Source organism: Tyto alba, unplaced genomic scaffold, assembly GCF_018691265.1.
Source record: "Tyto alba isolate M040663 unplaced genomic scaffold, T.alba_DEE_v4.0 Super-Scaffold_48, whole genome shotgun sequence".
Lineage (NCBI taxonomy): Eukaryota > Metazoa > Chordata > Aves > Strigiformes > Tytonidae > Tyto > Tyto alba.
Window position 1 is genome coordinate 9314456 of NW_024881324.1, and position 25440 is coordinate 9339895.

The window sequence follows — 25440 nt, forward strand, 5'->3', positions numbered from 1 at the left end:
ATCCAGACACTGAAATGTGCATGTATTTTTCATGACAATATCTTGTTTGTCAAAAAAATAAAGAAAGAAAAAAGAAAAGATAAAAAGGCTGGAGATACTCAAGTGTCTTCGCTTGAGTTCCTGCAGGAGGTTCACTAATGCCCTGAATGACCTGCACAGATTTGCTGCTCTCAGACCAACATCCCAGCTGCACAGAAGAAACATATTCCCTCTCAGCTTCAGAGGAGGGTGCCTGGACAAAGACAATGACGCCTGTATACCAGGACATAAGAAGAAAGCCTTCTGTGGTGATATTTATTGTAGCAACAGGCCCTGGCAACAGTTAGACTCCATGGTGATAGCGAATAACCAAGCTCCCAAGCAAGAGACTAGGGCATTCCTCCTCCCTGGACTTGCAGCACGGAGAAGCAGATGGTCACAATTTCACCATGGGCTGCAATATTTCTAACAGGGTTGCCGTCACACAGCTGTCTTCTGAGGAGCTACAGTACAACCTGGAAGCCAAAAGCCAGGTAGTGACTTCTTCCTAACAGACTCTGTATAAAGTACATTAGGAGATGTCTTAGCACGCGAGTGCACGAGGACATACACATACAGAGAAATGGTTTTGCTGATGTTAACGATAGCTCTGACTTTCAGGAAGCTCTTTAAGAGAAGGGCTATCACTCACTCAGCTTAATACAACCCTTATGCTACAGGGGAAGCAGACTCACCATTTGGCCACATGCATAATCTGATTTTTTAACACCTGAAAAGTTGCTTTTCACAGTCTGTCCCACTTGCCTCATTAAGGATACAGTTAGAGGCACTTATCTCCCACACCAGTGATGAATTACAACACGGCAGCAAGGTGGGTTTTGCCTCAAAATTTATCACAAGGCAGGGGGGCTTGTATATATGCAAATATTATAGGATACATGCGCACAGCCAGTTTGTGAAGTTTGCAGAGTTGAATTGGCTCAAGTCCAAACATACAGAGAGGAGACAAGAATACATCTAGGCTCTAAAACCACATTCTTTGGAGGTTCCAAGCTACTGTTTGGAAAGTACGCAGCTTAACACCTTACCAAGTGCAAATTTAAAACTCAGTTTTAAATTTCTAACCAATGATCGACATACAGAAGGCACTTGAACTACTGAAACAATACTCTAATACAGTCATCTGGATTATGGACACATTTAGGCTCAAGGTCATTGCTTCCTTTCCAAAATGCTCCAAGAGACCTTTCCTCACCATTAACATCCGCCTATGACAGAACATGGATAAGTATCAGGAACATCTCTGTTTTCCACTTCACTCTGAACCTGCCAATTCTACGGGACTATTCTAGATACCACCCTGAATGTTTAGAAGCCCAAGGAGCTTTTCTCATGTTTCTTCATTTTCTTGTAGACTGGAAATGACAGTACTGCTGGAACAGAGGCTGTTCCCTCACAGGATGAGACAGCTGGGCCAATGGGCTCTTCAAATGATGGAGGTAAACCTGAAGACGAGACCAGTGAGGTAGACTCCTCTGAAGAACTACCAAAAAGATTTGCATCCTCTCAGAAGAGCAGAAATGCACAAAGCACAGGTAAACAGTAACTGAAGTTCATACCAGCTCCACAAACGGAGACCTAGGAGGAGATAATCTTGAGAGTCTACTGCTACAGCCAACTTCTGTACCCAGAAACATTCATGCTGTGACCCCACAAGGATTGAGCTCTTCGCACTGGTTTAAAACCATGCAATAGCAGCAGAAAGTATTTCCCAGCTGATGATTATGTTGTGCAGCATGACTCAACCCTTGCTACGAGAACAAGCAGCAGGATAGACACTTTTCTTGGCAGACGCCTGGAACAGACCAAGAGAACAAACTCAGCCTTGTCCTCAAGGGATAGCCCCCTCTAACTGGGATTACAGCACACTGGGAAGACACATAGCCCGCACCAGGGCTGTCAGTCTGCTGTTACCATCAGTCAGTTTTTACAACAGAATGGTCAATACAATGACCCTGACTAGCATTAGGTAGAGACAGTAAATACTGTGTTATTCCTTAAATTCATAACCAAAAGTTGCAGAGACAGTTATCATGTAGAGAAAATTATAAAAATTCCAGAAATGGTCATGACAATAAACAAAGGTCTGCTAAGAATTTTTTTTTTTTTTTTTAAGTGCAAGTGAACACTTAAACATAAACTTTTCTATATTCTTAGGATAACGTTGTAGTAAGAGTTGCTAATAAAAAAGCAGCACCATTTTTTGGCACATTTAAACCCCCCTAATTTTGTAGTTTAGTGCCAGTATTTTTCAAGTGCCATGAACATCTTATCTTTCATAAACACACTAAATGGAAAATCTACAGCGGTGGTTTACTCTTTGTAATAAACAAGGGTTGTAATAAAAGATTTCAAACTGAACTCAAAAGGAATAATTACTGGTGTTTACTATTAATTAAAGAGGACTTAACTCCCAATGCCACAGAAGGATGTGATGAAAGGATTTCATTTCAGGTTGAACAATATTATTTGCTTTCTCTGAAATGGTGTTTCATTTAATTTCAAGCTCCTTTTCCTCCCACTTGCTAAAATATAACTTCACATGAAATTTCTAAACAGAAAGTTTTTGAAATTACGCTTCAATCTTCTGTTTCAAGATACAAAAAAAATACCATACCATACCAAGATATTCAAACTACAGTTTTCTCCTGAATGAGGAGATTAGTAAAACCAATACAAATTCACATCACTTGTCAGTGTTGCCCACTCATCCTGCTTTTATTTTTTGCCAAGATATGTTTTGTTGTATACTGGCTTCTGACATTTGTGTGTTCTGACAGACAGCTGAACCCCAGTACTTTTTGGGTGACTGGTCCAGTTATTTTAGGAGCAGTATGGAGTCAGTTTCTACAAGGTAGTAGATGTTCCATATTTTTGTTTTACAACTAAAAAAATAAGCCAACATTGTCATACTCCCTCTGCTTATAAAGACTGGCAGATGTCAAATAACTGCGTTTTTGATTTGGTCCAAGCGTTCTTTGTACAAAAGCTCTAACTTCTGCCAATAGAGGTTGGGCAGATGGTAGAACTGTCAACTGAGGGTTGAAAAACCTGATGAGTCTTGGCAATGAAGTTGTTCGTTGTTAATTCATGTCTAATATGTGGAAACTAAACAGCCACTCAGAAGGGTTATCAAAATAATTTGGTTTTTATTCTTAATTGCTATTTATAAATATATAATTAAGTGTTGGAATGCTTATGGTTAGATTCAAATGTATCAATGCTGTTACAACAAAAAAAAAAAAAAATCACAGACCACAGAAGCATATGAAAATTTGGTTGAATTCAGAAGAACACAGTGATCTTTACAAGATGGCCCATTTGTAGGCTTGTACTATCCCATCCCAGCCTGGCTTTCTCTGACCAGATGACAGAACCCTTTAGAACTTTAATCATAAAGAGCTCCCTATGGACCCTCTTTGGGAACGTGCTGAAAAATTGGTTTCACGGGGCTTCAGCACACACTTCCGTGCCTTCCTGAACGTGCTCCTGTGGGAGTACCTGACTACAGTGAGAAACCAAACTAGGTGCCTGCACTGTTTTTCAAGCCACTAAAAAGCTTACCGCAAAGTTCAAGCAGTGAAGAGAGCTTTGAGCAGGCCTTCTCCACTGGACATTCTCAGTATGTAACCTCTTAAATAAAAACTGTGGCATTGGAAATACATCACAAAGTTTTGTTTGAATGCCAAGTGCTCTACAAGTACTAAGTTTTAATGTTTTCATCTTTTGAAGAGGCACTGCTCACCAGTGAGTTCATCAGTAAATCATGGCCCCTACAGGAAACAGAGTGGCAAAAATCATCGGACATTCTTGAGGAGCTGAGGATGCAGGGAATAATCAAGAGCCAAACTATCACTAACAGGACTGGAAAAGCGTATGAAAACAAGGTAAGCCTCCTTATACGAGACGGGACCCCTGCTACAGCTCTGACCCTGCTGTGAGTGCTCTGAGATTCAGTTTCTGCACATGCAAAACATCCAAACATATCTCCTCTAAGACTTCAGGAACAAGTTGTTAAACAACAAAGAACTGTCTTATGGGGATGCTAATACAACAGAATCTGGCAGTAGTTTTCAGTTGTTTACAGCTTCTTGGCTCATCTCAAATGGGGACAAAGGAGACAGTGACAATACTAAGAACATGCTCTTGGAAAAACTCACGGGAAGTTACATGCCACAAACTTGTTTCTTAAGTCCATTAAACTAGAAGAAATAATGTCATCAGGGCTTGTAATTACACTTTATTTAAGACCTCAGAAATCCTAAATATTCACATTTCTGGAAAACTACAATTCACATTTGATCTCAGATTAAGAAACCTTTACACGATGGATTTTTTTTTTTTTTTTAATATAGAACTACTATTTGACTAAGAAGCTAGTGCCCATTTTCTTTTCATTCCAAATTATAACCTAAAGTTTATTTTTGCTTCTGAACTCAAGGTTATTATTTTGTTGTCAAGCATTGTGTTAAGGATCAGATAGGGTTTCAAGCATAGATGTCAGGAGGGAGGAGGTTTGCAGGAAGCCTGTAAGAAGTTTAACGCATTTGTGGATATATGTTGTCCAAAGCATGGTCCCACCACTGCTTGAACACAGGAACAATTTGAGCTGAAACCAAGCATGATTCTCAGTAGCTTTGTCATTTGAGGCAAGCCATTCACACATCTCTAACCTCAGCCACATATATTATTGGAGATCAAACAGAAACTTTCATAAGGACTAAACAAGTAAGTGCCACCTTACAGTCTGGCCACTGGTACTGCCTAACACATTTCCTATTGCCAGCACCTTGGAAAATGGGGCTGGAGGATCTAGGAGTACAGTTTCTCCATAGCCTTTACTTACTTCCCTCATACAGATTTTTGAGTATCAGAGAGGATTATCCCCTCTGTGGCTAAATTTAGGTAACATTCTGCAGGCAGGTTTTTGTATTTTCCCCCTTCATAAGATAGGCGAGTCTCTCTGTTCTTTCTTTCTTCTGCTATTAAAAAGCTGTCTGGTATTAAATTACACATACTCTTTTATTGACAGAAACTCAGTCTATGCTATTTCTCCTGAGAGAATTTCCATCTTCCCAACAGAAAGAATGCACTTCTTTTTGGTCTTAAAATCAGTACAGTTTTTAAAAAATGAACCTCATACTTTTCACTAACAAAGCCAACTTTTCCAAGTGACATTTTACATTTGAGCTGGGCCCACTGCTGGGTAAACTACAAGTGAAAACATAAATCTGTCACTAGTTGTTAACTATTAGCTCTCCCTTAGTAGCAATAGAAAATTTGGCCTGTGCTACCTCCTGTAAGAATAATTTATTCCATTAGAGCTCAAATCCAGCAGATTACCTATGAATAGAGGGACTAAATGCACTGAACACAGACGCAGTAGAAAAGATTTATTAGCCAGACATATTCCAAATTACAACATGCAGCTCTGGATCTTGAGCATTAGCACATGGGTAAATTAACATCTGAAATTTTGGAACTGGCCGGGAATATGCACGAATAGATTTATGCCAAGTTTCAGCCCAGCACTAGCTTCAATGAAATGAGCTCACAGACCTCACAGCATTATGAAAGATTAGTAGAACCAGTTTGAGATTATTTATTACAATAATATTGGAGATAGCAATATCCTTACAAGAGCTTTCCCTTCCTGTGCATGGTTCTGTTCCATATAAGTATCTGCATCCCTTAAACCTTGGCAGCATTACCTGTCTTCTCCAGATTTCCTGGCATTGCCAACACTGTGAAAGAGCTATGCTAGAGGCCTTCAGACTTCTGGCTGTCCCTCGCTTTATCCTGAACAAAGGAACTCTAAGCAGTACAGGTTAAGATGCCTTGTTACACCTGTTTCTTAAGTGTTGCTGCTCTAAAGAAACTGTACTTTTCAGAGCAATATTTTGTGGATCTAGAATAACAAAGCCAAGAGAGATTCATACATCCCACAGGACAAACCAGACTCTACAATTTTAACAGTGGCTCTCTTATTAAAAATGCAAGCAGAGCCAAAGATTCCATCTAAGCTACAGGTACCTAGACTTCTTTGCATAATTACATTTCATCATTTAAGGAGAGTTAAAAAAAAAAAAAAAAAAAAGTAACTATTTTTCCCTATAGTGCTTCAAAAAGACTGTATAGAATCATAGAATATCTCAAGTTGGAAGGGAGCCATAAGCATCATCGAGTCCAACTCCCTGCTCCTCACAAGGCTACCTAAAACTAAACCATATAGCCAAGAGCATCCTTCAGATGCTCCTTGAACTCTGACAGGTTTGGTGCTGTAACCGCTTCCCTGAGGAGCCTGTTCTAGTGACCAAGCACCCTCTCAGTGAAGAGCCTTTTCCTAATTTCCAAAGAACCATAGCTGATGTCAGATGTGAAAATGTTTAATCCCCAGCCCTGAAGAGTTACATTAAGCTCTTAACACCCCTACTGCCAAGAAGGGCCAGGAGTTGAATTATAGGCAGCAACAAACACTTTAGTTCATCAGTGCACCAGCAGCTGTAGGATATCATCTACCAGGTACCTTTTTTCCAAGTCTATCTTTAAAGGCTTGAGTTAGAGGGTAAGCAAAAGGACCAAAAGCTGGAGTTCCTAACAGAACAGCCTATAGGAATTTTACCACTTACAAGTTATCATTTACAAGGAATGTGCACAGGTTATTATTTTAGTATTTCCATTGGTGTTAGCTTTCAGCATGGGTTCATTGAAGCTATGAAGACTCCATCTCCCAGAATTGTTTAGCTCAAAGATAAGTTCTTTTCTCAGCTTGTATAGACACAGAACAATCTGGAAAGCAACCTGTTTGCTGAATACTCTGCTTAGTTTGGACATATTGGGAAGAATTTTCCATTCATCTCTTCCTATGCAGTCACAATTGGGTGAGAATGACATCCTCAGTATGCAATACCTTCCCACTTTGAGATTTCACTAGAATGGCCTTTATCATTAGATAGAACAGTTTCTTTCTTTAGGAAAAGTCTTTTGTTTCATTTTTATTATGATTGAACATGGCTTTGTTCAGATTTTTTGTGTCATCTGCATTCAAAACCTCTCCTTTGTATATCAGTTTTCTTCCTACTGATTCATGCTCCACCTTCATCTCACTAAATGAGTCATCTTCTATACTATTTGCAGCACTTAACACTTCTGGCAGTGAGGCCTGACTTCTAGAGTTATTTATGGCAATAAAAGTCTGGGGAGCAGATAGCTCAGGAAACTTGTAACAGGATAGTGATTATTTCAACCCTAGGTCATTGGTGTGGGTTTAACGCTGCTAAAACTGCTTATCATACAGAAGACAGTAGAATTCAGCCTTCTGGCTGATCAAATAATCAGTACATCTTTCCAGGAGTAAGTGCTACCCTCAGCAGCAGAGCTCTAGGATTGGGCTGCTCATTTGTATGCAGCAGAGGCCAGCAGTATCATGATTACAAAGCTCTAACAAAACCATTCTTAAATCTCTTCAGCAGTAATAAAGTAACTTCCCTAAATGCTTAGGGCCTCATTACCAAATCCCCACATCTGCTGGGTGTACAGCAACATTGCAAGCTTCACAGACACATCACTCAGCAGAAAAGGGAAATTCTCACTGCAGACAACACTCGCTCATGAGTGAGCACTGAGCTTATTAATAAGCACATCATTATTTCTAGGCTTTCATTGGTATCAGATTCCATCACCTCCATGCAGGAAAAAAAAAGCAGAAGGCAAGCAGCAAAGTGTCACCCCAACATCAAAATATACTCTGCTTAAAGTTTTTAATGTCTCTACAGAGAGATGCCCTGGAAAAGACACTGAAGAAACCACCAGCTAGGTTGGAGAAAATTCAGTTTGAAAACAAGGAAGTGGATGATTTTACAGTGAAGGACTTGAAGACAGACTTCTGCTAATGTGAAAACACAGGTCATCTAGTTCTGCTGTGTATTTTTTCCAGTGTTTGCTTTATCACCTAAACCCCCCTACTTTTTATAAGTCAAGCTAATGCAGGCAATTTATGTACAACCTACTGCCAAAACCTGATTAATGGCAGCACAGTGGGTCCTATATTCATCTCATAGATGTTTATTTTTGCTGAAAGCCTGGAAGATTACTCTACAAATATGTGTAAAAGAGGAAGCTTCTGGACAAGTCTTTACTTCCTATAGCAAAAGATGCATCTTCCACAGACACCTGAATAAATTGACTAAATGCAGTACTAACTGGAGTAACATTTGGGTTAGAAAGATAGAAAGAACTGCTACATATGTTTGACACTTATCTGCTTCCATCCCCCATTACAAAGCATCACTGTTTTTGTTGGTTTGTTCTAGGTTAGGGAAGAAGAACTCAACAAAATGCCACAACACATCATATTTTTTCCAGCAACTGCCCACCAAGCTACATGGAAACAGAAAGGTCTGCCCAAGTTTTGAAAGTCAAGTACAGACACTCCTCAGTGTCACCTTTAGATGGTGAGCCGGGGTACTGCTGAAGGAAATAACTGCAGTAGAAGCCACAAACAATCATACCAAGGACTCTGTCATCAAGTCTGATAGTTTCATTGGTGTATTTGTAAGTTATCTGGATCTAAGATGTCTTGCAAAAATGAAGAACTATTCCCCCCAAAAGACAGCTGCAGGGAGAAGAAGTAAATGATTTATCATGAGGCACAGTTGAGTCTTGCTGCTACCTATCTCACCTGGGAAAATCTTATCTAATCTGAATTGTTACACACTAATTGAAAGTAACAAAACAAATGAGAAGAGCCAAATTAATAACTAGCCAGTCACTAACTTTGAGTACATAGATATTATCATGACTCCATCGAATTTACTTTATTATTATTATTATTGTTATTATTATTGTTATTATTATTAAGTTCAGGTCACTTCTTGGATGGCCCTGTGAAAAGATTCCCTAATGAACAGGGCATTGGGAAAGGCACTGTATAACACGGGAAGACACAAAAGTAGGTGTGGGCAGGAAAAAATCTGTGACTGGTAGGGACCTGGGGCGGTAGAATATGGTGGGACCCCAAAAGTAAGAACAAAAACTTTCAACTTATTATGAAGAGCAACTGGCAAAGAGGCGAGAGCTTCAGATAGTAAGGTGACAACAGGCCCTGAGAACATATATTTGACAAGCAATGAGCATACTAGGGAAGAACAGAACAAGTATTGAAATTACAATGGAGAAAACAGCTAATGGGCTGAGATACACAAAGCACAGGTGAGTTGTCCACATGGAAGGAGATGACCATTTCTGTTACAGAGTGATATGTTTGGTCAGTCTTTTGACTTTGGAATCCCTCATGCCCTACTTCCAACATATACACAACACTTAATACAGCCAGCTCTTCCAAAAATAACAAGTAAAGCAGCTGTGTCATTTGTGCTTTCCCTGCTATCAGCCCTACCACTCCCCTCTGGTCCATCTCCTAAACATGTCCATCTCCACTTCCACTGGAGCCACCAGCTCTACACACCTCACACCACACTCACCTCTGCTCCTACCTTAGCTTCTTACTTTCTTACCTCCAGTTATGGGGGGGCACATTCTTCCTTTCCAAGCCAAGGAAATTCACCTGCAGCACAGGACCACTCTTCTCTTAACTCACAGGCCAGACACTGCAGAACAGATGAAAAGGTAGTCCCTATTTTTGCATTCTCATAGTAGTTCTTCCTATCACTCTCAAGAAGAAAAAAGCTTTCCTGCTTTCTCATCTCTTGCCAGACTTGTTCTAAATCACTAAGAGGAGGAATGAGAGCTCATCTCATTTCCTGAGCAGCTGGGATCCCACCTGAGGAGCTGAGTAAGGCAGACCATCAGAAAGACCCTCTTCTTTCAGTCCACCTCCAGGCCTGGACAAATTGGCAGGTTTTGAAAATAACCTATTATCAATAGAGAAGAAAACCTGAAAAACACCCAGTGTTTCCCAGAAAGAACAGTAGAAAAACAGGAAAAATAGAAAGAAAACTTAGGAAACAGAGAAACTTTACCCAGCTGGTTCAAATTTATCCATCAACCTGAGAGACAGGAGAAGAGATCTGAGGGTGCATTCTTACCACACACTTAATCCAGGCTGTTCACTGAATTTTGTCTCATAGGTACTTTAAGCTAAGGCTACCTGGCCAGGCTTGGGGTAAAAACCAGTGCGTGTATGTGTATATATATATATATATCCATACAGACTGTTCCACCAAGTTAGAATAATTTGCCTCCCCTTGCAGTGGAGTTACTCAAGTGCTAGTAGTCTCCCAGTGCCTTCCCATACTTTGAGAATGACAAACAATGGCCTGTCCACAGCTGGTGCCATTTCTTCCACTATTTCCTGGGTGAGGATCTTAGCTCCCTGCAGCACAAAGCCCGATAAGCCCTTGTGATACAGAGAGAGGAGCAGAGCATCAGGAAAGGCGCCTTTTTGTAATAGGACCACTCATGCACTCCTGCCTGGCTCATCTGTGTGTCAGAAGTGATTCCTAGTCTCTCAAATCAAAGACACCCTGAAAAAAAGCAACAAGAAACAAGAGGGCCTTTGCAAGTGTCATTACTAATAGCAACCGATTTAGAAAAACTTAGCAGAATCAAAGAATTGAGATGAAGCCACGGCACAATGTAGTTCAAGTCGTGGGCTGATAAGTGATGCTGTCTAGCTTGCCAGCTTTAACTGGGGAGGGCACAAACCTGTCTCAGAAGTGAAACACTCAATTCTTCCACCTGAGCACACCCGAAAGTTTAAGCCCAGAGCAGGTAACCTTTCCGCATCCACCTCACAGGGCAGGCTGGGTATGAAAGGTATGTAGCCTGGTATGTGCTTTGTCAAGGGGTTGTTGTGTTGTCTGGCTGACCCCACTAGACCAGCAGGAATAACATTCTGAGTCTTCCTAGGATGCTTGCTGGAAAAGGCTGAACACTGTGTTCAAGCAGTGGAAAGCAATCTCAGAAAAAATGCATGGATTTCTCCTCATACAATGCTCACAACTTCTCTGTTAGAATGATCTGCTGAAACCCACAATTTCACACTTTTTGCCACAGTAAGTTTCTGAGCCTTTTCCTGCAATAGAAGATACAAACTCTTGATTGGACACACAGTTTAAATCCTTTCTGAACTTGGAAATAATTTAAAGATGAAGGTCAAATATCTCTGCTGAGTAAGCTAATGTTTGTATTACTAATAAGCAGATCCTGCCTTACTGAACTGTGTATTTATCTGAACACTGATCTAACTCCCATTGAAAACCATCCATGTCTTTCCATTACCTTCAGTGGATCTTGGATCTGTCTTTTGATGCATAAGAGAACAGCTAAGGGGGGAGAACAAGGATACATTTTGGAGCAAAGGAACACCCTGCTGCTTCAACTGAGTTCAAAGGAACAGGACGTTGTGAATATTCCTGTGTATAAAGTTACACGGAGGTATAGCTGACAACTGCAGGGCTCCTAGCTATGGTTAACTGCTACCACAAATAAAGCAGAGCAGCAAGCAGGTGCCAGGTGTCTGCTTTTGAAATGCCTTCAAGTATTTAGTGTTTGAGTGGTGGGTCTCTTACCAAAGACCTCAGTGCACAGTTCAGCAATGCCCATGACCAAACACCGCTGACTTACGTCCCAGCCACACCTGTGCTAATGCCTGTCCCTTCACAGATCTGGAAAAGGCAACAGGTAGGTAGTAGGAGCCCGCAGCACCATAGCAACTCTGCAAGAGAGCACTAGACTCCCTGTCAGCACTGATCTCTCTCTGCTAGCCATGGAGGGAGACACACAGGAGCCTAAGCAAGGGTAACTTGAGCAAAGACGCCTTTTCTCCCACGGTAGGGCAGAGATAAGAGGGGAGGCAGAAGCACCTCAGTAGGCCAGACCAGCCAGGGCTCGCTCTCCTCTGACACTTAGAACCATCATGGACCCATTACTATAGGAGTGGTTTGCCTGAATTTGCTCCCTTGAGCCTTGCCAGAGAGCAGCCACTTTCTGAAACTGAACTTGAACTGGCTGAGCAACTGGGTGAAGAGAGCCTGAGCTACGGATGTGTGAGCGTGGCAAGCAGCAGGATCACTGGTGCTCAGGTTACCTGCAGGCTAGAGGATTCCTACCCTCGCCATTTGGGGAATTCTTCTTAGTCTCTGCTCTAAACCCCTCAGATGCCTCTGTGAGAGGCTATGAGTCCTGGCCTCAGGTAATACGTGAGGGAGAGGCATTTTGGAGCCTCCTGTTCACATGATGAAGAAATGATCAGAGTACGATACTAGAACACCTAAGTCAAACCCCTCTGATCATAGGCCTTTGTGCAACTTGCCTGCTGCTCTTGCCTCTCCCTGTCACAGGGATTTTCTCTGGCCTTTTACTGGAGTTCCAGCCCAGAACATGCCAGGCCTGTGTGCTGCCTGGCAGGAGGAGCACAGAGCTAGCTCACCAGTGGTGAGCCATTATGTGCAGATTGGTGGCCTCACCAGGGCCCTTGCTAGCTCCCCATCCCTCCTGATTGTAATCAATCCAGCTGTTCCCAGGCTCAGCTTCTGCATCTTCATAGAATCACAGAATGGTTTGGGTTGGAAGGAACCTTAAAGATCACTTAGTTCCAAACCCCTGCCATGGGCCCCAGGGACACCTTCCACTAGATCAGGCTGCTCCAAGCCCCATCCAACCCGGCCTTGAACCCTTCCAGGGAGGGGGCAGCCACAGCTTCTCTGGGCACCCTGGGCCAGCGCCTCACCCCGCGCACAGGAAAGAATTTCTTTCTTATGTCTAATCTAAATCTACCCCCTTTCAGTTTAAAGCCATTCAGCCTCATCCTATCCCAACACCCCCTGATAGAGTCCCTCCCCACCTTTCCTGTAGCCCTCTTTAAGCACTAGAAGGCCACAATAAGGTCTTCCCAGAGCCTTCTTTTCTCCAGGCTGAACACCCCCAACTCTCTCAGCTTGTCCTCAACAGGGAGGTGCTCCAGCCCCCTGATCATCCTTGTGGCCTCCTCTGGACCTGCTCGAGCAGCTCCATGTTCTTCTAATGTTGGGGGCCCCAGAGCTGAATGCAGTACCCCAGGTGAGGTCTCATGAGAGTGGAGGGGGAGAATCCCCTCCCTTGACCTCCTGGCCATACTGCTCTTGATGCAGCCCAGGACACGGGTGGCTTTCTGGGCTGTGAGCGCACATTGCTGGCTCACGGTCAGTTTTCCATCCACTACTACTCCCAAGTCCTTTTCCACAGGGCTGCTCCCAATCCACTCATTGCCCAGCTTGTGTTTGTGCCTGGAATTGCCCCACCCGTGCACAGGACCTTGCCCTCAGCTTCCTTGAACTTCATGAGGTTCGCACGGACCTACCTCTCCAGCCTGTCAAGGTTTCCATCCCCAGACATCCCCACACTCCTCCCAATCCTGCGGGACACCTCATCTCTCGCAAGCCGGGTATAACACAGGGCAGGCAGCAGCCCGCCCAGCAGCCCCCCTGCTGCCGCTGGACCACAGCGCCGAGGCCGAAGAGAGCCTGTGGAGCCAGTGCCCAGCCCGGGTGGCCTGGCCGTGGTGGTGGGGACCTGCCGCTCTGCTGCCGCTGGAGAGGTTAGGTATTTATTTCTGCCTGGTTTTATGTCTTTTTTTCCACGAGTTTTTGAACAGGAAGGGAGAATCCACCATGCACACAATATTTATGCTACAGTTTCCTAAGATACATAGCTAAAAGATGTTAGCTATTTGTTCATGCTGCCACTAGGAGGAAAAACAAGGGAAAAAAAAATAGAAGTCCCATAAGACATAAAGACAGTTAAAGGGAAGTAAAATTATGCATATAATATCAGTTTGCTGCTTCTCCTACTACAAAGACAACTCTACCGCATGAAGCAATACCAGCCATCTCCCTACCAGCTTTTTGCTATACGAAGCACCTCTACTGAAGGACAATGCTCCATGTGATGGTGAGATGAAGAGCTCAAAGGAAGGGAAAGAAATACTCAAAACGATCAATAGACCAGGGCCAGGTTTTGCTCTGATGGGCGTTTGCATCCATCTGAAGGCAAAGCAGTAGCATGGACCTTGTGCTGGTGCCAAGTCCGCAGGGTCAGGTCCCTCTGCCCGAGGCTGACACCCGTGTTGGTCTGTGGAGCTCGTTCCTGGGCAGGTAGGAGCGCTGCTGGAGCTCCCTGTGTGACATGCTCAGAGTTGTTCCCTTCATGACTCTGTGTTTCTTCTCCCTTTGCATCTGATTTTGTGTCTTTCTCTTGCGTTCCTCATGTTGCTCATCTGCTCTTCTGGCATTTTTTTTCTTCCTGACCCAGTTCACCTTCTCCCCATCATGCAGGGCAGTCACTAGTCTTTATCCTGTCCTTGCTGCGCTGCAGTTCTCTTTACACTGAAGAAGAATATTCCCTTTAAAATATCGGTCCTTGCTGCTGGACCACCAAATGTCTCCCATTTCAAGGCAATGCGTGAATATTCAGGACAAACAGCTTTCTCACAAAAAGCAAGACACAGTGGACCTATGTCTACATCTCTAGGTATGCCCTGCATCTCCAGTGAGAAATGAAATACACCCCTAGACCAAGAAGAACATTCTCAAATAAGCCCCTAATATTTAATAGACAGGAGTAGCTGGCAGGAACTGACATCTCTCTGATTTTGAGGTGTTCGAACTTGACATCCAAATGGTTACATCTTGCATGTCTCTTTTCTAAACAGCCTCTTTTACGTGTGCTGCAGCAGCTCGCAGGAGCTCGCTCTCGTGAAGCTGCATTGTTTCCTAACTTGCTCTGTGCACACTTTTAATACTATCTGGAATGATGAAACTAATGTCAGTCCTTAGAGCTTTATTTAAGCTTTGTTTTAGCTGCTTGCCTCTGTCAATGTACCTCAGACCAAGCCAAATTACTAAATGGTGGGGGTACAATTGTGCTACACAATATGATGTTTTGGCATAAGTTCAGGAAGCTTAATGTCAGGAAGGACCAGAAAATAATGTCATCTGACATCCTATATATAAAGAATATTACATTTAATTACCAACTGTAGGACTAAGGGTATAGAGGGATCTTAAATGAAAAAGATGAATCAGGGGCCTTTATCGTCCCTTTGTTTTTCTAAGTTAATTTTACATTTCAAAACAATTCATCTGCTTTTCAACTGCTGCCAGAAGTGCTGGTTTCCTTTGAGGAGCCAGTAAGTTCTTATTTCAGGCAGCAGATAAAGAGAAACCATCTGATCACAAGTGGTGTTCCCCAGGGCTCAGTGTTGGGGTCAGTTCTGTTTAATATCTTTACCAATGATCTGCACGAGGGGATCGAGTGCACCCTTGGTAAATTTGCAGAAGACACCGAGTTGGGTGTGAGTGTTGATCTGCTTGAGGCTAGGAAGGCTCTACAGAGGGGTCTGGACAGGCTGGATCGATGGGCCGAGGCCGATTTTAAGAGGTTCAACAAGGCCCAGTGCCGGGTCCTGCACTTGGGTCACAACAACCCCACGCAGCACTGCAGGTTTGGGGCAGAGCGGCTGGAAATCTGCCTGGCGGGAAAGGACCTGGGGGTGGTGGTCAACAGCCGGCTGAATATGAGCTGGCCGTGTGCCCGGGTGGCCAAGATGGCCAGTGGCATCCTGGCTTGTATCAGCAACAGTGTGGCCAGCAGGACCAGGGCAGGGATCGTCCCCTGGACTCGGCACTGGTGAGGCCGCACCTCGAGTGCTGGGTTCAGGTTCGGGCCCCTCACTACAAGAAAGACATTGAGGTGCTGGAGCGTGTCCAGAGAAGGGCAACGGAGCTGGTGAAGGGTCTGGAGAACAAGTCTCGTGGGGAGCGGCTGAGGGAACTGGGGGTGTTCAGCCTGGAGAAAAGGAGGCTCGGGGGAGACCTTATCACTCTACAACTGCCCGAAAGGAGGTTGTAGTGAGGTGGGGGTCGGTCTCTTCCCCCAAGTAACAGGAGATAGGACAAGAGGAAATGGCCTCAAGTTGTGCCAGGGAAGGTTTAGATTGGATATTAGGAGAAATTTCTTCACTGAAAGGGCTGTCAAGCATTGGAACAGGCTGCCCAGGGAAGTGGTTGGGTCACCATCCCTGGAGGTATTTAAAAGACATTATAGATGTGGTGCTTAGGGACATGGTTTAGTGGTGGACTTGGCTGTGCTATGTTAATGGTTGGACTCAATGATCTTAAAGGTCTTTTCCAACCTAAACAATTCTATGATTTCTCTTCCCAGTACAGGATCAGCAAGTACTGAAAAGAGACTTCAGTGACCATACTGAAGAAATCCCAATTGGCAGAAGACTCCCAAGTCTTAATGTGCAAGGGAAAGTTTGGGGGTAGAGGGCATGGGGAGAGGGCAGGATTAATGAGGAGGGAGAGCTGGATACTGGGCTGCTTTAGAATAGAAAAGTCTCTGCTGTGCAACCCCTCCCAGAATGGGAATAACAAAAATATTTCCCTCCTCCTTTTGGAAAAAAAAATAAAACAAAACAAAACATGAAGCATTTGATTAAAAAAAAAAAAAAAAAAAAAAAGCAGCAGCTTTTACAAAGTAAACCCAGTACTAATCACACACAGCAGGAACTCAATTTAGCAAGTGAATTCCCTCTCTTTTCCTGTCATCTTGCAGATTAGGAAGGCACAGGATAAAGAGATCTTGTCAGGGGTATTAACGGAGCTCTCCTGCCAGGATACCAAGATATCGTACATAAACTCTGGTCGCAGCCTTCCCTTGCCATGAAGCAGCCAGCTCTGGAGATGTGTTTCTAGCTGATAGACGCTATCTCGGGGCGGGTGAGGACAGAGTAGAGTTAGAATATCCTACCCGGGTGTGTGACCCCTGCGTGCCCTCACTCACAGCTACCCCACTAACACTTCTGCCTAGGGTTTTATTCTATGGAGTGATTTGTCCAAAAAACAAAGACCCAATCGATACATAAATAGCAGAATAAACTTGCCATCTACCAGCACTTTCCCACTCCACTGAAATTCTGTTTTCTCTTGTTCTTTCTGGGTTTTTTGTTTAACGGGCCATCTCTTATTTTTAATATTTGAACATCTCTGGCAGGTGGTAGATCTATTCTTCCTCTCGGGCAGTTTTAGCATAAGAAGTGGTTTGATTTGAAGGAGAGGAAAGTGGGAGAAAGAGGATGAATAAGATAAACATAAGCAAATTCAGAAAAAGATTTACAAAGACATCACCAGCCAAATTTTCTCTCCTCCACATGAGAATACTTACTGTGCTGTGACAATATGTAGTGCCTGGCTACTATAGTATGTTGATATGACTGCTTCCATTATTTGAGCTTATTTATATTCCGGAAGAAACTAAAGCCAGCTAGTGATATGGAAGCTGATGATTATTGGCAATGGCATCTCTGAGAGCTGCTTAGACTCATACTTAAGAATCAAATTAGTAAGATCCAGTGGCAGAACCACAAACTGTAGAAAGTCCTGCTAGACACTAAAAACTTCCTTCTGAAGTTGTACTCTCACCTAGCTGTGAGAGCCATTACCTTTCCTGTTACACTCCCTGGATGCCCAGAGATAGAAACATAAGCTATTGCAGTTGGAGCTACAGACCCAAAGCTCTCAGGCTAGGACTGCAAGGCATCAAAATCCCCAGTAACACATTGTGTTACAATGGGACTTCCCCTGCACTGGCAAGTTAAACATGCCTGGGGTCAAGTGCTATGGAATGCCAATATCCATCCTATTAAATGGTCCTTGATTCAGAGGATCTTCTAATTTGTGCCTGGGAGATGCCTGGGAAAGCTCTGGCTGGCCAATGTAACAACTCCCAGAGACTGTTCTGACAACTGAACTTATGACAACTCCATTTACATTCAGAAACCTTCCTTGACACTGTTTAAACTACTAGAGTGGACACAGTCTGTCTGAAACAATGTTTTCCTCACCTTTCTGACCAGTGTAATATTCCATCTTCTGTCCTTTACATTATGTGCCTTTGAGTCCACTGCCAAAATAGTTAATTATCCCATGATTTGAGACTTATCTGGTAGAAATTAGCTATTTTAGTTAATAGACTGCCACATTTAATACAAAATTCATTAAGCTGTAGCCAGTCTGCTTGACACAAATACTGTATTTTTATCACAACTGCTCTAGCAATCGGTAGGTCTCATGCTTTACGTATTCCCTTTCCCAGAAGAGTTCCTGGAAGATCACCCCTTTGCAAAGGCAGTTCAGCTATTCTTCTCTGGGAGCACTTGTTCACTACAACAGGTTGACAAGCAAAAAAAAAAAAAAAAAAAAAAAAAAGAGAGGCCAGTAAAAGAGAAGACTTTCTAATGGATAGTCTTCATGAGTTAGGAAGTCAGTGGACTGCAAATGCTCTCCAGAAATTAAGCTGCCCCTTGGCATATCTGTGCCTCTCCTAGGGTATCAGCGTTCAGAAGAAAAAGATACTTCACGATCCCATAGGATACTGAACACAAGCACTAGATGGAGCAGCGGGCAAACTTCTGGAACTCTTTCCCTGCTTATATTCAATCCACAAAGTTACCAGATAGCCCCCTCGGAATCTGAGCTGTCAGGCTGACACCAGGTCAGTACTTTGTAAAGACGCGGGTGTGCCTTGTGTGGGGCTGAAACATTAGGCTATATTACATGACATTTTGGATTCAGTACAATTAATGCTGATGTGTAAGTGGCGGCCACATTCTTAGATATATTCTTAGATGTTTGTACATACTTCTTCGTCTGACAGTTTTAACCAATATATACTCTTTTTGAACATCTATAATTCTACTGTATCCCACTAGTCATTAGACTGCTGAGGGCTTCAGTCAACATAAAACAAGACATTTTCATTGAACTATGAATGGTGCATTGCAGCTTGTCTGCCTTACAGAAAGACCACAGCTTTGTCGCAGCTGGCAGCCCACAAAGGCTCTGGGCTTCCTTTATTTTTGAAGGTTTCCAATGTAAAGTGTCCCTGACTTTAGAAAACTCAAAATGTGTACGGAGGGGGAGAAGTGTTCTTAAGGCATCTGGTTTGGGTTTCAGGCATTTCCCTAGTTAAAGTTACCTTGTTGGAGGGGAAAAAGCGTATTGTTAGAAAATAGCCTCATGATTCTGAAGGTAACTTGGAGAGAGAGTGGGGAGCTCCCGTATATAGCTTTTAAGCATTTGGGAATGCCACTGTGAACTTCATCTTTCTTTAAAGAACAAAAAACAGAAAAGGAGAGAGGATATTTCCACCTCTTGCCTTGACAAAAACAATCTTTGTAATGTCAACCAACAGCTAGAGATGAGCTTATCACTCCCTCCACTCTACCCTGCTCTCCCACCTCAGTTCCCTGTTCTGGCTTCTGAAACTCACACCCTTTGGAGCTGACTGAATAATGGACTTTTCACTTCAGGCTCTGCATCAAATAAATGAAAAAAAAAACCTGTGGGTTGGATATGGAGTTATTCAATCTGGCTTCAAGACCCTACAGTTTAAACTTGATTGTAAAAATGAAAGAGGATCACTTTTAAAATGAAAAGTTAAACTAGATTGTTTCAAAAATTACACTTGTTCTAAGGCATTACCCTTCCTTGTTCTACCCTCTTCCCCAGTCTATTTATCAAAATCTACCCTAGTTTGCCAATTTCATGGCAAATGGCTTCAATAATCCAGAAACTGAAGATATCCCTCACCAGTTTACTAAGAAAATAACAGTAGAGTATAAAATGTTTGCTTGAGAGCTATTTGAAGAATTATTCATGTCAGCAGGTAGTCATAAACCTTTACACAAACTTCTATATCAGCTGAAAGCTGGTGACAACCCAAATTCTACCCTTATTTTTTTTTCCCCACTCCCCTTTCCTAACACGTTTCCTAAATTTATCCAATGATTTGCCCAGAATTCATCAGTCTGACTTTATGCCTAGCACATGCTCTGAAGAGGCAGGAATATTGTACAGCTTGGCTAGCAGGACTCAAAAATTGCTTCATTTACCCATGTAAACCTGTTAGATGAATTCAAGCATCAGCAGGCTAATGGTTGCTGTCTAGCTGCAAAAACAACTTATTTTACATTTTAAGACCCAATGTAGCATTATGCTACATCTCTCAACAGCCCCAGTAGCATCTCTCAAGAGAGGCATCAGTGACTTTGGCTGTAAAGATGAACCATTCCCAGCCCTCACAACAGTAATTATTGCTTTGTTCACCTTGTCCCCCTTTTTGCTCTGACATCTTCAGTCACTGGCAACAAGAACTGATGCTTGGGCAGCACGTAGTGGTCAAATAGCTCAGTCTCACCTCCTCCAGCACAGGTACCATAGGCACTGAGGACAGACTGCTGGACACAGGAGATTGCCTTCGTTATCTGTGCCTGAAGCTGGCCCTGATTCAGGGTGTGACAGCAGTACGTGTTACCATGTGACAGAAGACATATTTTCAAAGTGTATGCAAGATGTCTGTGTTAAAACCTGGGTCAGGGAAACTTTTAAAATCAGTGAAGGAGTGTTAACATCACACCTTAAATCCTACTCCAGAGAAATCCAAAAAGGCACTACTAACCTGAGCCAAAAGCACTTAGTGTTGGAAGGAAATCCCATGCAAGAGTGGCTAAATTCAGAGAAAGACCCCAAGTTATGCAAATCTGAATGACAGTGTTGGTCATGAACAAGAACAGCACTGGCACATAATGGAGAAAAGTAATTTACAGATGGCAATATCTGCTGGCAGTATTGATGACAATAATGACTCTGAAGCTCCACTGAGTAATGATTATCACTGAGACCATTCTAAAGAAGAGAGGAATACAGGATGTTAGCAGAGAAAAGTTTTAAGTTTGTTACTTTATTAGTAATGATTTGTATAGTACCTTATTAATAATCATTTGTACTTGTGTAGAGACTTTCATTAAAAAGACACTCTACAGAGAGACCTAATTGATTCTACAGAGAGAACTACACTAATATTGAGGACATGCACAATAAATATTACACCACTTTCACATGCTTTTCCATTGGCAATACAGGAGACAAATCCTATTTCCACGATACACTCTCTCTGCAGAACTGCAGACCCAGATGTAAACAGGACTATGCTAAAACAGTGACTACACACACCACACTCTGGTTTTGCTTAACACACACATATTATTGTAGTGTGCTCCTACTGCAAATGACAATTGCTCTAAATTATGATACGGTATTTTAACTAAGGATTTTATATACAGCGAGCAAGGTTAACATTTCTTGAACTTGAAAGCCATGCACTTATTTAGCAGTGTGATATTTGACTTAATGGAATAATGAAAAGTAGAAGCAAAACCAGACTACCTGCACTTTTTGGCATCCTATGTAGCACTGTCAGCAAAGTGATGCTGTGGCAAGGAGAATAGCTCAAGCACATCGCCAAGCTCTGAAACAAGCTATCCCATTATGTGAAAGTTCCCATGAAGCCCCACTGACAGTTAAATTATTTAATGGGAATTTCTTGAAAATGTGGTATTTCCAGTAATGCCTTTGCAAAAGACTGAAGTTTTGTTCACTACTAGATGTCTCAAGCAGTAATAAAACAAAAGCTTGAAATCCCCATGCAACAACAGATTAAAGAGAGCTATTGTAATATGAAGTATTACTGAAAAATAAAGTTAAGGATATCCTTGTACTGAAAGCTTGGATTCAGTGCATCCAGAAAGATGAAGAAAATCCTAAAATAAGAACCTATGGATTCATCTTCTGGTAGCGCGAAATGTAACTTGTTTCCCCATGTTTTTACTATGGCCATCTACTCAGTGGAGTCAAAATGATTTGGTTCATTCCTGTGAGCTCTGTTCTGTTATTGTCAGGAGACAACACTCCTTTTCTGCCAAAGGGCCGAGATGTGTGCAAAGCAGGAGGATTTGAGCTTTGCCCCTTCCCTTTCTCCTTCCATTCCCCTTTTCCTTCCCCTTTCCCTTTCCCTTTCTTTCCCTTCCCTCTCCTCCCCTTTTATTAATTGTGCTTTGCTTTGGGACAGCAAAACAATTGTTTTATTACTGTGATCCTACCAGAAGGCTGTGATGCCGGAGAACTCAGACTGAAAGTCTGTCAATTTATACCTAGCAACTTGTATACTCTGTATTTCTTATTAGCTACTTTAATGTGATTACAGGACTTTGTTTTCTTGCTGGTAGAGTATGTCTTTTGTTTAAGAAGAGGAGCATAGGTATTGCTGTTCTGCCTAGATGCCTCTCGGGAACTTTCTTTAACATCTAAAGCCTTTTTCTGGCAACCAATTTGTTCTCTAACAACAACAGGCAGGGAGTTGTGATAGATCCCATTTAGTCTTTTGAGAAACAACTAAATTCTGTGAGTTAACTTGTCTTCTTTTACCATCTAAGGAATATTGGCAGGCTGCAACCATTTTCCTCTGTTAGCCCTTGAAATGATTCTTCATGCTTTTGTCACATAATTAAAATTAGATTATTGCAACTCCCTGCTGGCTGGCCTTAGAGCTTTGTAAACACTCCAGCTGGCCCATAGGTTCCTAGTGAAAGGGATGCTCTAAGCATATTCTTTCTTTGTCCTCTCTTCTCTCATCTGTGTTGAAATCACTGCACTTGCTAACTGCCAGCAGAATGTATTTGGTTATTGCTTTCTAAGGGCAGTGAACATAATGTTAGAGACATTATGTGCCAAAGTCTCTCTCAAGCTTTGCTTGAAAGAGTCTGGATGCAAGAGCTTTCAATCTATTTTCTCTTTGTTGGTGAGATCTCTTTTTGCTGAAAAGGAGAAGGGAAAGATGGGGGAGGGAATGGAGGAGCAGAGGCTCTCCTAATACAGCATTCAAATGGAAAATGCATACAGCTACATGATTTCGAAGCCAGGGACTGACTTTCATTGACCAGTATGTGAATGCCATGGACATTATGCAGTTGCTTCTCCTATGACAAAATGACTCCCACCCCAAAAGACGAAAGCTGTTTTGAAATAACAGCATCTCCCACTACAGCTAGGCTTTCTGAGTTCAGCAGGCTGCTTTCCTGGATGACTTCTTTTTATGTCACATTTGCTTATGGACCATTACTCCCACATTCACATCCAGCCAGTTCCGTCTTATAAATCTTGTATGAAACATTGCAACTGTGTGAGATCTGCTTGATGAGCTTGTAGGGATTATTGTATTAAAGTTCTCAAGGGCCTGAATGACTAATTGTTAATGAGAGAGAACAATGCAGGGATAATGGCGCTTTAAAAGTAAGTAATACTAATGGCATAGTTTGTGTTTGGATGTGATTGCTCATCTTACTGTCACATGTAGATATCATCTCTTAGTGTCCTCTGGTTTTATGGCCCTATAACCTCTCAGCTCTGTAATCAGCTAGTAAGTAAGCACTTATTTTGCTGAAGGAGAATTATAATGGTGAAGAAGAACAAACAGGCAGTAGAGCCTGCTGTATTGAATTCTCCATAACTATCAGAGCCTCATCACCTTCCAAGAGTACGTTTGTTAGGGTCAAGTTTTTACGTAGTCTTGGCCAGCCAGTGTTATGGCACGTTGACTATGGATGCAGAACCACAGTAATAATACTGTAGAATATGAATGTTCCCCTAATTTGTGCTTCACCTTATCGCTCATATTAATGATTTATGTTCCATCATAGTCACCTCTCTGCCCAGTCGCTTTTTCTCTGCTTTTTCTGTGCTATCTAGTCCTTTGGGCACCAATATTTAGTTGTACAGTACTGTTACTAGCCCGGGACTTGATTTTAAATCCCTTGGAAAAGATTTCCAGAATGACTACTCCCCCATCAAGCTGAAAGTATGAGCACTGCAGGTCTTTGGTAGCTCTGCAAATCAAGACTGCACCTCCTAGAAGAAGTCTGAAAACACAGTTGATTCTTACACTCAGATTCCTGCCACGGTGCAGTTTGTGACTGCTGGCAGCCACAACATAACATAAGCTCTGTTTCTTTTTTCCCCTGTCCCATCGGGGCTTTTGCTAACAGAAATACGTTACCGCGTGTGAGCAAGTGCACAGCGCCATGGCTAATGCAGAGAACATCATCCCTTATGACAGAGATGATATTTGCTGTGCTCTGCCACCTTCCCAGTGCAAACATCTCCACTGGGGACCTCACCAGTGCGGCGCTGGCATGCCACTGCCTTTGAACAGGGACGGTGCCAGCCTCCCAGACAGCCGTAAGCATGCGAAGCCAAGACACCATGTATCAGGGCCTGTGCATGTGTCAAGGACAGGTTTCCCAGCCTGAAATGTCAAAGCAACTGTTTTTCCCTCAGGAGGTGCATTTGTCTCTATGGTGAAGAAAATGTATTATCACAAGTGTTGCCTTTGAGCTCAGAGCTGGATAAAGACCAAAGAGACACTGAATCCAGCAAAATTTCAGCATCCCCCTCTTCAGAAACATTCACATCCTCTGACAATTTTTTTATTCCGAGAACCAGCCTGCTTCCAAAAGGAGTGAGCTGAATACCGACCAACAAAGCCCTTGCTTCCAGACTTCACGTGACAACTGCTTGGAAAGCAACGCTTAAAGTTTGTTCTACCGAGGACTACTCAAACCTCGTGCCCTTGTTAGCCATCTCCAAATGTTTTCTGGTCACGACCCCATTGCAAATTGGGACGCCACTTCTGGTGAGCCCACGACCCCAAGTATTGGCAGAGATAAATGACCTGTAACTGGGCTCTCTACTTTGCTGCTGAGGTTACAGACCCCACACAGAGACACAACCCCTCGTTTCAGACCTACAGACCTAGAGGACTCCAGCTTGCTTCGGCCAGCTGCTGCGGGCTTGCAGCGGGCTGCGCAGCGACGCGGCTGCGGCCGGCTCCCGAAGGCAGGAAGGGGGCCGACTGATTTCAGCATGCCGGCAAGCCAGCTAGGAGCCCTGCTCCTGACCACACACCGGCTTCGTTCTGGCTCTCAGCTGTTGACGCTGATCGAGTTAGTTACTGCTGCGAGCCAAAGGAGCCGGGACCCGCAGGGTATTTAACACTTAAAACGCCTTGCAATGCTGCAGAAATGCGGGCTTGTGGAATAAACCAGACGGTTAAGCAGAAGGAGACGGATACTTTATGGCTCGACTAAAATGGGCAAGAGGAAAATCTCCAGTTGTCTTTCACAAGTAATTACTTGTTATTTCTCCTGTGTTGCTGTGATCGTGTTCTCCAAAGTAACAGGAGGGAGGGAGGGTGGCATGGGGGCTTTGGTTCTTTTTTTTTTTTTTTTTTTTTTTTTAATTAGGACATCTGGGCAGTGACCCAATCAAAGCCTCATCTCCCTAATAGAATTCCGTCTGACCATAACTTGCATATTCCAATTTTCATTCACAGGCAAAGACTATCTATTGTCCAAGTATTTTTACTCTGTCATAATCAAAATACAAATTCTAGCTTAACTTAAAATAGACATGTCAGAAACACTTGACATGACCTGCATGCCTGTCAACAAGTGATAATCAAATTTCCTTGCCATACTAACACTGGGCAGGAGACATTTCTTTTTTA

General features: G+C 42.9%; 1 protein-coding gene across 1 annotated transcript; it reads left to right on the forward strand.

The window, feature by feature from the left end:
- Positions 1 to 422: 422 nt before the first annotated feature.
- STMND1 (stathmin domain containing 1) lies at positions 423 to 24926 on the forward strand. Its single transcript, XM_042806636.1, is given in 8 exon segments — positions 423 to 512; positions 1394 to 1574; positions 3772 to 3926; positions 7815 to 7926; positions 8120 to 8256; positions 8352 to 8431; positions 8433 to 8592; positions 24645 to 24926. Coding segments are annotated over 8 exon segments (1191 nt in total). The 5' UTR covers positions 423 to 428.
- The last annotated feature ends 514 nt before the right edge of the window (positions 24927 to 25440 follow it).